A 15,701-nucleotide genomic window follows, 5' to 3' on the forward strand; every position below is an offset into this window, starting at 1 on the left:
TCATAAGTCTGATACCAGGTTTACCTTTCACCCTAAACTTGTGCTTCTTTCTCTGTTTCTCTTAATTGTACTGCCATTTACCACACTTCTTATGCTTGAAATCTTGGGATTATCCAGAAATGTTTACTAGTGATTATCAATGGGTTAAAAGAGATATACAGGTGGCAGCTAGGTGGGTCAGTGGATTGAGAGCCAGGCCTAGAGATGGAAGGTCCTAGATTCAAATCTGGTCTCAGACACTTCCCAGCTGTGTGACCCTGGGCAAGTCACTTGACCCCCATTGCCTAACCCTTACCACTGTTCTACCTTGGAACCAATACACAGTATTGATTCCAAGATGGAAGGTAAGGGTTTTATTTTATTTTTTTTAATATATACAGCTGAATGCCTCAATATAATTTCAGATTGTTTTTTTCTGAGTAATGGAGCTAATATTCAACTCTAACACATTAGTATTCTTATCTTCTCATAGCCCCTCTTAACATATGCCATTTTCATTTTTGCCAATCTGATCAGTATGAAGTAGTGATTTGGAGCATTCTTATTATTTGTAACTTACATTTCATCTTTTGAAAAGTGCCCTTGAATATCATCTGGGAGAGGATTTTGTTCTTAACTATTTGTATTAGTTACACATATTACATTTACACACATATATACCCACTACATGCAACCAGGACTTTTTCAGAAAAATTTGCTATAAAGATCTTTTTTTCATTTTCTCCATCCAGGATCCTCCTATTCTTGCTGCTTTGATTTTGTTTTGTAGAAACTTTATGTAATTAAGCTTGTCTGTTTTATCCTTTATGATTTTCTCTTTTTTGGTTAAAATTTTTCCCCTAGCCATGGTCATTCGAGTCACCTTCTTTCTGTTCTAATTTAAAATACATATGTATATTTAGACTGAATGTTGTAAAGGATAATTTTATAGTTGTGACTTAAAATCTAAATTAATTATTGGTCACTATGGGATTCCCAAATAATAAAATACCCAAGTCAGCTGGGAATTATGGTGATTTTAATTAATATAGAGTGCAGGAATTAAGGAGGAGAGAGAGAGAGAGAGGGAGGAAAGAGTTAATTTAAAACTGCTCCAGCTCAGCCTGAGCCAGGCAGGAGTTAAAGGCCTTGGCCAAGGGGGCCTCTCCTGAGCGCCAAGGGAAAAGAAAGTCAGTCTTCTCACTCACCTTGAGACTGTCTCAAAGAAGCTGTCTGAGGGAGCTCCTCCAGGCTGAGTTCAGGATTGAATGGCCCCCAGGCCTGCTTACAGAAAGTCACCAGCCAGATCCACCTCTCTGGGGAAAGAGACCAAAGAGAGGAAGTGACACACCCTATATAGTAGACGATTTTCTGTCACTTTCCTGCGTCTTTTCTGTACCAATGGTAGATTAGTTTGACTTAGGACAGCCCAGGGGTCTGTCAGCTGTTTCTGCACATGCCTATCAAAGGCCATCTTCCTAGATACTTAATCTTTAAGTGTGGGTGCAGACATTCCTGACCTTGTTAGACTAAGTAGGGTGGAGCAATATAAAGTTCACAAGACCTTCCTGATTCTGTTAGACCAAGTATCTCCATTGTTATAATCAGGAGGTAGCTAAATCAAATCTCCTAAAGTATGGTCTAAGTAGGGTGGAGTAATTTTAAAGTTTACAATGTCCATTTGGAGTTCATTAAAATCTAAGATGTAATATATTGGTCTGAACCCAGTTTTTACCTTCAAGATTTTCCAGAAGTTCTTGTAAAATAGGAAGAGGATATAGTTCTTTATTCATATTCCTAGCAATGTATAGAAAGGCAAAGTGAATTGTAAGATGACACCTGATTTAAGAGAGTCATTGTGATACAGTGGAAAGATTTGGACTAAGCAGAATTGGGTTTAATTCTTATCTCTGTTACTTAGTAGATTTGTAGTCTTGGGAAAGCCATCTTATCTCTCTTGGCCTTAGTTATTCTATGAAGGAGTTGTATTAAGCTTTTAAGTTTTTTCCAGCACTAAGCTTATGTGTGATTTCTAGTCTTGACTTGATTATAGATTCACTGTTATTTCAGTCAAGTCCCTTGAGATATCTGAACTTTAATTGCCTCATCTATAGATTTTGGTGTTAGGAAGAGGTGTGCCCTAAAAAGCAAGGTGAAAGTGTTATCATTATTTACTCACATATCCTCCTTTTATTCTCACTACCACCTCCTCTGTTATCCATACACAGTACATTTAGTTCTTTCCCAGTTTTCTTTCTTTTTTTTTTAGTGAAAAAAAAAAACAACAAAACCCTTGCCTTCTGTCTTAGAATTGATGATAAGTATTGGTTCCAAGGCAGAAAAGTAGTAAGAGATAGGCAGTTGGAGTTAGATGACTTGCCCACAACTAAGAAGTGTCTGAGCCCAGATTTGAACCCAAGACTTCCTGTGTCCAGGCCTGAAGTGCTATTCATTTAGCTTCCTAGCTGCTCCCCTCTTTCCTAATTTTTTAAAACATTTTTTCCCCTTACATTTTGTGTCTATCCTGGCAGGTTGATTTAGGCAGTAAGGGACTGATTTAGCTTAGAAACAGCCAACCCTATTTTCTGAATGTTTAAAAAAGTAAAAAGATATTTTCAAAGGTGAAAGATTCTAACCAATACCTACTTGTATATGTAAAGCACTTGACAGGGGAAGGGGAGTATAGAGAAGAGTGGAAGTAGGAGAGGAGGATACCAAGATAAAATGAAGCATTTCCTGCCCCCAAAGCATTTTTTGGGGAGGGGACAGTTAATCTTCTAGATGTTGACACTGTGATCTGTTCAGACCACTTGTAACTTATAGCTGCAAACCCACTTACATTTACTCAAACAAATAGGCTAAGGAATTAGGAAGGTCATGCGTATAAATATGAAACACTTGATGGCATAAGGCAAAACACTATCTTGATCTTACTTAACTGTATCATCTGAACTTATATAGCTAAAATAATTAGCAAATAGATTAGCCTAAATGTTGCACCCATACTCATACCTTCTCCACATTAAAATGCCAGAAACAGAGCTACATGGAATATATTGGTTGGCATGAAAAAAATGATCTTGATCTCTCTTGGTTGATAAGCCTTTGGCCACTCAGTTTGAAACCATTAAAGAAGTTCATAGTGCATCTAATATTACAGATACTGGACCTAAAAAAAAAAAAGACAAGTTCTTTCATGGGATCAGATAACTGAAGAAATGCTAACCTCCTGACCAGAAAAACATACATTTTCTATGTATAAGTGCATTTTAGTTTTTCAGTTCAATTTCTAGTCTGCATGTACAGTCTTTATTAGATAATTTTGTAAATGTATGAAGAAGAAAAGTAATTTTGAATAATGGGAATAAACTATTTAACACCTTGCTTAGAAGACTAGCTAGTTCCATAGTGGTTTATGTAAATAATTGACATTCCACATGTTCATTTTGAAGTTACCTTTTATCAACAGTTTTATCATAGTAGCTCAAACTAGAGCTTTTTCTTAACTTTTTTTTTTATCTGTCAGGAACTCCTTTGGCAGTTCAGCAAAGCCTATGAACTTCTCAGAATAATTGTTTTAAACCAGATATATTGAAATATAATTATTAAAATATTTTTTTTAAGTTTTGAACTCTAGATTTAAAACTCCTGAACTAGAGGAACTGAACTATAGCCTTTATAATTAAAGACCTCGACCTTCTCTTTCTTTATTCATTAGTACATCTTGAATTTAAAGATATGATTGATTTGCACTGAAGCTAGCAAAATTTCTATTTACTCTACCAAAGAAAGCAGGAAATTCTTTCTTAGATCCAGCAAAGGAGGTTATCCTTAGATGATCACATTGCCTAAACCAGGACTAGATCAGACCATAAAATGGTGGTGAACATGGCAGATGTTGGGTTTTTTTTAACCCTTACCTTCTGTCTTAGAATCAATACTGTGTATTGGTTCTAAGGCAGAAGAGTGGTAAGGGCTAGGCAATGGGGGTTAAGTGACTTGCCCAGGGTCACACAGCAGAGAAGTGTCTGAGGCCAGATTTGAACCTAGGACCTCCCTTCCCTAGGCCTGACTCTCAATCCACTGAGCTACCCAGCTGCCCCCGCCCCATGCCAGTTTTTTTGATAGAGATATATCTGTATTTGGCAGGAAAGTCCACAATGTGGAATCTAATGATGTTCTCTATTGATATGAAATATATCTAGATACATTTGTCAGAGAGCCCCTTTTCTCTTGCTATCCATCAAACCAGTTGTGGTCATATTCTAATAATTTCATTAGGGGTGTGGTAAGTGGGAAAATATTTTAAAGCATTTGTGGAGAGAATTAGGAATGATAATTTTTCAGTCATGGGAAGAGGAAGATTGACACTTCTAGTATGATTTTTTAAAATACATCTTTTAGTAAGTAACTTCCCAGAGTAAATTATTCAGAATTCATCCTAATTCTGTTCAGAATAAAACAATAAGAGTATGTGTACGGGCAGGGAAAGGACAAAGAAAATTCAGTACTGAAACACAATCCCCCCCCCCCCCCATCCATATATAATATGTACTTCAAATGCTTTTGCCTCTTGAAATTCTGTTCACAGTGAGCCAATCAAATTCTTTCTTTTCCTGGTTTCCCAAGAAACTATTTTCTTTCACAACAGGTTAGCCTTTATTATAGGGTCTTTTTCTTATCCTCTGCCTCCTCATCTTGCATCATTAATTACTCAACTCAACACATTGACATTATATATTAGAGTGAGTTTGTTTTTCTTATGATTGATGGGTTGAAGGTAATAGGAGATAGAATTCTTTAAGTTTTTTAACCAAAAGCTATTTAGCAATTACTAGTTTTATTTCCCTGAAAGGTATTTCATTTCACAGATAGTAAGGAGATTAAAATGTACATTAGCCTTGTAAAGTGATTGTTATTATAATTTATAAAATAATTAGTGAAATAGAAGTAATAAATAGTTATACTTTACTGTACTAGCAATAGTACAGTAGTATATATAGCAATAGTACAGTAGTAATAGTAGTAATAAACAGTAAATAGAAATCCAGGAAATTTCCTGAAAAAAACATTTTAGAATTGTTAGATTCATAATTGGAGCATGACCTGTTTGGGTTCTTAACTCTTCTTCCCATCCCACGCTACCCAATACTTCACTTAGTGATCTAGGATTACACTGTCTTCTTCCACCAACCGCAGTCTTGGACAACAGAGACTTGGACTTTCTACATCTTTTAAAGCCATGTGGAAATGGATTCAGCCTGTGGTTTAATGTAAAGCAGGCAGTCATTGTCATGGATGCTATTAAGTGGAATCCAAGGCAGTTATTTGGTAGCACACAACTTCTCTCTACCATATGCACCACTTTTTTTCTACACTCCTTTCTCCTTTCTTTTGTGTCTGGTTAGGTCTGTTGATTAAAGCACTGCAAAATGAATCCAAAGTCATTTTTCAGCCACATGTGGGACAGTGAATTTTTCTTATTTCTATGACCACATATTAAGCTTCTAACTCTGACCATCTGTACTGAAGTGTGCTGTTGATCACCAAAGGGATCTTGGCATATGAATAAATTAAAAAACATATTCTCAATCAAACAGATCTGAGATATCATTGCTCACTAATAATGCAACTCTTAACTCATCCATGCCTACCCATCCTGTGTGACTCTTGACCATATCCACATTTTTCACATTCTTACTGCTAGATAAAGCAAATGACTTTCAAATTTTCAAGGCCCTAATTCTCTCCTGAGTTCCTGTTCCACATCTCCAACTACCTATTAAATATCTCCACTTGGGTGTCTCATAGATATCACTAGGTCAACATGTTTGAAATAGAAAGTGTCACTTCAACTTGCATTCTGTGAGCTATCCTTGATTTGTCTCACCTTCATTTATAGTCATTTTCCAAGTTTTGTAGATTTAAGTTCCACTTTTGCTGATGGTCCCTTCTTTCTATTCCCATAGCTTCTACCCTAAATCAGACTTTTATCACTTCTTACCTTGACTTTTGTAATAGCTTTCTTTCCTTTTTTAAAAAATCCTTACCTTCTATTTTAGAATCGATCAATCAGTACTCTTAAGACAAAAGGGTAGTGAGGGCTAGGCAATGGGTGTTAAGTAACTTTCCCAGGATCACACAGTTATATGCAATATCTGGGGTCAGATTTGAACCCAGGACTTCCCATCTCTAGGCCTGTCTCTCATTCCTCCACTGAGCCACCTAGCTGCCTCTGTAGTAACCTCTTAAGAGATCTCCATTCTTCTGACATCTCCTAGTCTATAAACTTCATCCTTCACACAGTTGTTCCAGACTCATATAACTTATGCAAATTCAAATGATAGAGTTAAATGGGTAGAGATGATGGGGAGAGAAATAGATCCTTTAATGTAGAAAACTAAGGATATGGATAGTTTGGAAGAACTTGAAAATCAGTGTTATTTGAATTTGATACATAAGTAATAGGAAACTACTGGGAAAATGATTAAGTTGAGGAGAAATGGAGAGGGTTTGAAAACACAATAGTATTCTATTACATCCATGGGTCATAATTTGTTCAGCCATTCTCCAATCAATGGGCACCCCTTTAGTTTCCAGTTTAGGCAAGGTATTTGATCTGCAGTAAAAGAGGATTTTCTTGGCTTAGAAAAGCTCCGAAAAGGAACTGATTTTTGCCAATTGGCCTCCTGAGGACAGAGGAAGCTCTATTAGTTTAGTTGACTTTAGGTCAAGGTAAAAATAGCCTTAGGAATCCCAAGTAAAATATGACCATCAGAAAGGCCTTGTGTCTGAACTGGATTAATCTTCAAGGATAAGGAAGAAACCAAGTTAGACAGAGAATTTACCTTTTGGTGTTTTTCATACAGTGGGATTTCTCTTGAGTTTAAACTACTAGTCCTGTCAGGAGATTCTATTATACACTTCTGGTATCTTGTTTTGATGTTGTAGTTTATTGTGGAAAAGATAAGGAGGTGTAAGTGAAGATCGTAATAATTTAATGGAGAAACTTCATTGAATCCACTATCCACATCCATTTTTTAAAAACTGAATTTGTGATTTCACTGGCAAAGGTGAGAAACTTCTACTACAAATGCAGATCAACACTTGCTCTGCCTCTTATTATCTTACAGGATTAATTGCTGTAGTGCTGAGAGGCTATGACTTGCCCTGGGTACTCAAACCCAGATTCTTAAGTTCTATCCATTATGTCATATTGCCTCTCATGCCAGTTAGACTATCTTAGTATGCTAAACGAGTTTCGCTATTTACATGGTTACAAAAATAGAGTAGAAATCTGTTACAAAAAGGTTTATTATAGCATAAATGTTGACATATCATAAGTTAACCTCATGCAGCCTCCTGAAATGTATTAGCTACATTCAGGGAAAATCTTGTAATGTGTAGCCAGAACACAGTTATTGGTCCCACCACCACTTTGCATTCCCATACTGCAAATATTTTTTCCCATTGGTCTGCAAGGCCTTTATTTTGATGTCAGAAGTAGAAAGTGAAGCCAGGCGGATATGAAACTGATGAATTATAATCTATCAACAATGATGATGCATATAGTAGAATAAATAAAGGGAAATAGTGGGAATTGAGTGGAAATTCTCACTCCCCTTATCAGATGCTACTAAGGTTATTTGGTAGATGTATTAAGTAGCCTGTAGTGTTTCTTTTTTTTTTTTCCTCAGAGACTTGTTAATCAACAAGTATTTATTAAGTGCCTGCTATGTGTCAGACATATATATGTGCTGGGCTCTAGGGAATCAAAGACAAAAATAGTAGGTAAGGGAAAAACTATCTCTGGGAGAACTTGGAGATACCTTTAGATAGACAAAGACTTTCTCTGGGAGAATTTTTACTCTACACCTGGTACTTGACTTTTTAAGTCTTTTTGTGACTTAATTTGGTCAGTGCCTATTAGAACTTCAATCCTAATAAGCAAGGAGAGCAGTAATTCATCAAAGGAGGGCAGATATATAAATACACACAGATTGGAAGAGAGTGATTGAAAAAGTTTTATTTTGTGTTAAAGGATGCTATTCCTTAGGTAGACAGAATAAGCTTTTTTTAGAGGAAGGAAACTTAAAAGAAGTTTAACTTAAAATTAGGTAGAGCAGGGGCAGCTAAATGACTCAGTAGATTGAGATCCTGGCTTAGAAATAAGAGGTACTGTGTTCAAATCTGACCTCAGTCGCTTCAGTGGACTGAGACCCAGGTTCAGACGAGAGGTCTTGGGTTCAAATTTGACTGCAGTCACTTCCTAGCTGTGTGATCTGGGGCAAGTCACTAAACTCCAGTTGCCTAGCCCTTACCACCCTTCTGCCTTGAAATCCAATACACAGTATTGACTCTAAGATGGAAGGTAAGAATTTTTTAAAAAATGAGTGGAATGGAGATATACAAGTAACAGTATGAAAGATTGTGAATAGATGAGTAAAGTAGGGGAAAAAATGGGATAGAGGGAAGACTAAGACCTTTATTTGGAATGAAAATAATAGGTAGAAAAATAGATCCCTTAAAATGGAAAACGAGGCTATGGTTATTTTGAAAAAGCTGGAAATTCAGTGTGTCATTTGAATTAGATGCATAGATGATAGGAAGCTAATAAAGACATATTTGATTTTTGAGGGGGAATAGAGAGAAGCATTGAGCAAAAAGAATATTTTTTTGGCTTCTCTGTAGCTCATGAACATTAAAAAATAAAATAAAACCCTTATTTTCCATCTTGGAATCAATACTGTGTATTGGTTCCAAGGCAGAAGAATGATAAGGGCTTGGAAATGGGGGTTAAGTGACTTGCCCAGGGTCACATAGCTAGGAAATGTCTGCATCCAGATTTGAACCCTGGATCTCCTGTCTCTGGGCCTGGGTCTCAATCCATTGAACCACCTAACTTCCCCTAGAACATCTATTTTCCACTTGAGCAGATAAATGCTTGGGGCCCAAAATGTGAGTTATTGATAATATAGCATCAATTCAAAAGATTTTCTATAATTTTCCAGAAAACTACAAACATTTAAGTTGTTGTGACAATGATTTGTTTACTTGATCAAGAAAAAAAAATATTTTTACGTTTCCCTTAGTAAATTGAGAATGAGAAAAGAAATGGGCAAACAGAGCAGTCTTCAAAATAATCAATGTAAAAACTTTGAAAGTATACCTAGTTTTCAAATGAAAGAATGCATTTAATATCTTTTATGTACTGATGTAGAACATTTGATGAAATTCTTGTTGCCTTATTAAAATCAGAAATATATTTCTTAACATTGCTTATAGTTAAAGAAATCATTATCTGCACTTATAATTTTATTTTTCACATATGTGTGAACTGTATTACCTGAATTAGTTACTATTAAACATTGCCATACTACTGGAAACTTTATATTTGTTTACCACTGTAATTGTAAGTATTTATAAAACATACCCTGGTTGCATCAGAAATTCTCCTGTGGGCTCTTCATCAAATAAAATGAATTTTATTCTCTTTAAGAAATAGAGATGGTAATCATGGAGCGAAGCAAACTAACCGAATTAGCCATTTCTGTAGTGACAGAACAGAATACAACGGATGAAGAGAAGAGTGCTGCTGCCTCTGGGAGTGAAACCACACAGTGGAACAGGTAGGTTCTCTCACATGAGGATTGTGTTTCCATATCTTATTCCCTTTTCTTAAGTCTTTCATGGCAAATTCCTTTTATATTTTACCACTAGATAGGGGAAAAATTATGTTCTGTGGCATGCATGCTAGGTAGAAGAAACCATTTTGATGAATATCAACTATACTGCTGTATTTTTTTCCTTTTTATGGAACTTAACTGAGAAATGAAATGTTTGCTTCTCTGATGCACTTAGATTTTGGAGTCAATCCTAAAGAATATGTATCACCCTGAAAATTGGCCAGCTCTTGGCACTGTCATAAAAATTTTGAGAAATACCGTATTTGGTCTGAATATAGATGCATTTATAGTCATTCATCCTCTTGTTATGTGCATCACTATCTTTCCTGTTTCCCATTATACATAGTTAGCCTACTTGATTTGCCTACCATAATTTATTTGACTAATTATTACTAAAGGTCACCTTCTTGTGGGTGTGGATTAAATAATCATTCTGGTGATGGTAGGGTGAACTTAAATCTTTTTGGTTCAACCTGAAGTTTTGTTTTTTTTTAATTTTTAGGTACAAATATACTAGGACATTTCTCATGATAATATCAAGATGTATAACAAGATGTAATATTGACTCCATCTAAGTGTTTAGTAAAGTCTCCAGAGGGTATAATTTTAATTAAAAAAATTTTTTTATAGGCAATGGGGGTTAAGTGACTTGCCTAAGGTCACACAGTTGAGAAGTGTCTTGAGGCCAGATTTGAACCTAGGCCCTCCTGTCTCTAGGTCTGACTCTCAATCCACTGAGCCACCCAACTGCCCCCTTGCTTTAACTCTTAACAGAGGTGTATACACACACATATGTAGGACTTATAATTCTCCAATATGACCTCAATCTTAAAAATACAAATAGTACAGCTTCTAAGAAGTCAAATTTTGATTCAGATTTGACTTAATCTGGGATTGTCAGTATCTTCTGCATACCTCTGCATTTATCTACTCACCCAGAATGAATTCATTTTTATGACTTGAACAAGGAACTTATTTCTAGACCAAATTAACTCTAAAACATTTATTTGAACAAAAGCAGATCCCAGTTGCTGCAACCTGTGAATATCTTTTGTAATTTAGTAGATACTATGTGTATATGGATTTATCATATGTATGTATGTATGTTATATACATGTATTTATAGTTAATTTAAAAAATAATTTTAAAAGTACCTTTCTTAGAGGTCTTATGGAATTTAATTGATGCCATTTTTGGTGAGTTTCTTAAAATCTTATGTGCTTCTTATGTGTAATAAAAGGTATCTTACCACTTAACTGAATTAACAGTGGGATATAGTACAAAATTTATAAATGCTTGCCTTACAAAAGATTTGTATGGGTGGTGGAGTCATCCTAAACCTCCCTAGCAATTCTGGTCTTCTTGCTTTTCCTTACAGTGCATATTCTGTGCCCTGTCTCTTTACCTTATCCCTGTGCCTAGAAGACTCTCTCATCATCTCTGCCTCTTAGAAGCCCTGGCTCCCTTCAAGACTCAGCTAGTGTGTCACTAGAAGGCCTTTCCTGATCCTCACAGATACTAATGCCTTCTTCTCTACTGTCACTTTCTATTCACTCTATATTTGTCTTTTATGCTTTATTTTAAATACATTGTCTCATTCAATAGACTATATGTAAACTTCTTAGGATCAAAGAAGTTGTTACTTTTTCTTTGTATCTCCAGCACTTTTCACAGTGTCTGGCACATAGAAAGCATTTAATAAATGATTACTGATTAATCAATTGCAGTTGACTAACTCAATTGAAGAGTAATGGCTATTACTTTATGACAAAAAATGCTATCCACCTCCAGAGAAAGAATGATTGGAGTCATGATGCAGATCTAAGCATATGATTTTTCACTTTAATTTATTTGGAGGTTTTGGCTTTTTATGATTATTATCTTACAGAAATGAACAATTTGGAAATGTTTTGCATGATGATACATGTATAACCCAGATCCAATTGCCTGCCAGCTCTAGGAGGGAGAAGGGAAGATGTGAGGGAGACAATTTGGATCATATAACTTTGGGAACCTTATGTGGAAATTCGTTATTACATGTAATTGGTAAAATAAAATATCTTTATAATAAGTGCAAAAAATCAAAATAAAAAATATACCACAGACATTCGGACTTTGTCAAACCCAAACTCCAATTACTCCCACCATTTGCTGCTAATGCTCTTCAGCACTGAAGTGCTAAAGGATGTCACAAAACTGAAGTGTTATCTTAATTGTACCTTCAGTGTGGCAGCTCCTCCTAAATAATGCTCTACCTACCTGCTCCTCCAGGAATATGGTATTTCAACAGAGAAGCTACCAATCTTTTATTCCTCTCCTCAACCTTCGCATATCATCAGTTATCCCAGTCTCTCAGATGAGGATAGAAAGTAGAGGCTTTTCACCTTGAGACCCCATCTTCCTTTTCCCTGTCTCAATATGGAATAATGGAATATTACAACAAAGAGAATATCTGCAAGTGGTAGTGGGGAGCAGTGAGTATTTCAACTCTCCTTCTAGGACCAGTGTATATGTAGGTTTGGAGTGGTGGGGGAGAAATAAAAAGAATTTTGAAATAGATGGCTTTCTATAAATTTACAGGGAGTAAAAAATAATGAAAACAAAATGAAGAGTACCAGAGCTTCAGGGAACCAGGGGCAATAAAGTCTGTCACAAATCCTTTGCCCCAGGATATAAGGAGTAAAGGGCTTCTATGTCTGAGTTGTTAAAAATTGAGAGCTGTGGAGTGTCTCTTTGGTCAGTCAGTCTGCAAACAGTTATTAAACACTTATTATGTGCTAGGTACTGTGCTGAGTGCTAAAGACAAAGACAGCCTTGAAAAATAAACACATTTATTACAGGAATTGTTCTTATCTCCTTTCCCACATAGCAAAAAGTGCTGCAACTTGTGCTCTTATTGGTATGGTGCTTGAGAACTCATGAGGTCACCTCTGTACCCCAAAGAGGCACTGGATTAAGACTTTTGTAGAATCAAATAATAATACATTGAATGCTAATCTCTTTGATGATTCTCTCATAGGCCTTTCCTTGATATGGTATATAATGCATTGGACAATCCTGAAGATGATTATCATGCCCTTTTTGTGCTCTGTCTTCTATATGCCATGTCTCATAATAAAGGTAAGATTTTAAATTATCCTGATAAGTATGGATGCTTTTAAAAATTGTATCTTTTCATTTTCTAAAGAAATAAAACATGCTTTTATTAAGGGATTTCTTTCATAGCTAACATTATTACAGTTTCTGTAATTCTACTTTATAAGAAATGGGATGTATAGCTTGTTTTTCCATATACATATGTCAGAAAAAATCAATATCAAAAATAAATTTTTTAAAAATTGGGGTTAGGGGTGGACCTAGACCTATGATTTCCATAGTGTAGGGAATTCTCAGCTTGAAACTTCTACCATTAAAGATAAGCAACTCATCTTTAAGTTAGATTCACAGAAAGGTTGAGTGATTTGCCTGTGGATTCACAGCTAAAATATATTAGAAACAAGATCTGAATCCAAGATTTTTTGACTCCATCTCCTAATAATGCCTCTTTACTTCATATGGCATTTGGTATTTTCATGTGACATTCAGTATTTTTCATATTTTATATTCATTTGGTTTTTTCCTAGCACTTCACTATGAAACAAAGATTATGGTAGTTTTAATGTGTTTCCTAGCAGTACTACCAAAATCATTTGATATATCACTTTGGTCTTTCTCTTTATGTTTAATTAAATTCCTAATGTATATAAAGAGTATTTATAAAGGATGTGAAATTGAGAGTCTTTTCAGAAGATCAGTATTGCTTCTCTTATTTTGATCAAGTAATCAACATCAGAGTCTAGAGCCTTCTGTGATTAGAATGATTCTTGTTTTAAAATGTATTTAGCATTCTTTCATTCACTGACATAGTTGATAGAGTAAGAACCTTAAAGCCAGAATGCCCTGATTAAGACTATGCAAGGCCAGGTCACTTAATTCCTGCCCTTCATCCCATTGCATGATGGCACCTTGGAATCAGTGGACTTTGTCTATTTGAAGATTCCCTTTGCAGTTTATAACATGGAAATACATTAAAACAACTGTACCGGAACTATCTGTGTTTCTTTGAAGAAGAGAAATAATATTTTAATATATTCTGACTGATTTAAGTCCCAAATGATACTTGGACTCATTGATAGAGAAAAGTCTCAATGAGATTTTTGGAAACTCTTTAATAAGTATTTTTGTATAAATAAACTCTTTGATATGTTAACCTCACACAATCCAGAGAATTTCAAAAGAGAAATACTTAGAGGTAGAATCTACCTGATATTTCCTTCAGTGATTTCATTACTACCATAACTATCACCACTATGAAGCTTACTCCCAAAGCTATATGTCTAGCTTCAATTTTTTTTTCTAAATTCAAAAATTCATAGAATTTTGGAGTTGGAAGGAACAGAAGAGGTCACTTAGGGTAGCTTCTCTCAGATCACAAAATTTTGAAGTTGGAAGAAACATCAGAGCCCATCTAGTACCTGAAAAACATTTATAATAAGTAGTCATCGAGCCCTTGCTTAAAGATCTCTACTGAAGAAGAATCTACAGACTCCCTAGGTTAACTCTTAATTGCTAGGGAAATTTTCCTAAAAATTATATTTAAAGGTGCTCTCTGCAACTTCTTCCCTTTGCCCCTACTACTCCCCTCTGGGGTTAAACAGAACAAATTTTATTCCTCTTAAACATGATAGCCTCTGAATAATCAAAGTCAACTATCCTGTCTTCTGCATTTAGTCTTCTGCATCATGTCAAGTTCATTTATATCATGAAGCACAAATTACATTGGTTCTGGAGTCAGAAGATCCGAGTTCAAGTCCTATCTCTACATCCTACCTGTACTCCCCATGGCAAGTCACTTAACTTTTGTGGACTTCAGTTCCCTCATTTGAAGAATGAGGCGGTTGGACAGAGGGTCTCTGATATTCCTTTCAACTCTGATTACCCTTCATTGGACACTTTGCAGTATATGAATGTCTTTTCTAAATTGTGGTGCCCAGAACTCAAAAAGACTTCAAATGAAGTCAGACCATTCAGAGAACAGAGGAATATAGTTATAGTTCTGGAAACTAGTCCCTCAAAATGGTCTAAGATTGTATTTCTCTTTGTGTCTGTTAAATCATACAATTGACTTGTACTGAACTTAGAATCTGCCAAAACCCAACAGGCCTAGCCATGTCTCCTCCATATTGTGATAGTTAAATTAATTATATTTTAAATTCATTTTTAAGACTAAATTTGTCACAAATTTTATCTTGGTGTCAGCTCAACATTCTGACTTATCAGGATCTTTTTATATCCTGACTGTCATTCATTGTGTTAGAATCTCTCAATTTTGTGCCATCTGATAATAATTATTCTATCTATATCTTTATCTAAGTTGACTATTAAATTTTAAATGTTACAAGGCCAAACACATATTCTTGGGACACTACACTAGAAATTCTATCCAAATTGATATTAAATCATCAGTAACTTTTTTAATTACAGCCATTTGAGTTCAAGTCAGTCTAATTGAACCATCATCTAGCCCCTGCCTTTCCCATCTAGACCACAAGAATAGTATGAGAAATCATATAAAATGTTTTACAAAAACCTAGCAGAAATTATGTCTATGGTATTCTTTTCATCTGCCAGTCCAGTAACATTGTCAAAACGAGAAATAGGATTAATCTGACATGGCTTGTTCTTTTTTTTTTTTTACTTAATTCCCTAAAAATTCTGAAGTCTCACATACACCCACCCACACATCAAGAACATCTCCATATACAAAGTAGAATACTAAAGAGGATTGTATATGAAATCATGAGTTTTCCATATTCCTTGCTATTTAAAAACCATAGAATAAATTCAGTATGTTACTTTTAAGTGTTCCTCTTAGCCATACTTCTGTTCTCCTGTTCAAAATGATTTATTTTTAGTGAAGCCATGCTGACTCTTTTTGATCACTGCTAATCATTCTTTTAATAAGACTTGGTAGAATTTTTCAAAGTATCAAAGTCA

At 35.2% G+C, this 15,701-nt stretch overlaps 1 protein-coding gene across 6 annotated transcripts in view; it reads left to right on the forward strand.

Moving 5' to 3' along the window:
• CLEC16A (C-type lectin domain containing 16A) overlaps positions 1 to 15,701 on the forward strand; it is a 248,519-nt gene that overhangs the window by 74,631 nt on the left and 158,187 nt on the right. For 2 of the 6 annotated variants that reach the window (XM_056806144.1, XM_007498644.3), the window contains exons 11-12: positions 9,479 to 9,608; positions 12,685 to 12,785. In XM_056806144.1, the coding sequence (XP_056662122.1) occupies positions 9,479 to 9,608; positions 12,685 to 12,785 (231 nt within the window). The remainder of the gene's footprint in view (positions 1 to 9,478; positions 9,609 to 12,684; positions 12,786 to 15,701) is intronic. The other 4 variants (XM_056806145.1, XM_007498645.3, XM_056806146.1 and 1 more) reach the window with 2 other exon arrangements.

The sequence above is a fragment of the Monodelphis domestica genome, chromosome 7 (assembly GCF_027887165.1).
Source record: "Monodelphis domestica isolate mMonDom1 chromosome 7, mMonDom1.pri, whole genome shotgun sequence".
Classification (NCBI taxonomy): Eukaryota; Metazoa; Chordata; class Mammalia; order Didelphimorphia; family Didelphidae; genus Monodelphis; species Monodelphis domestica.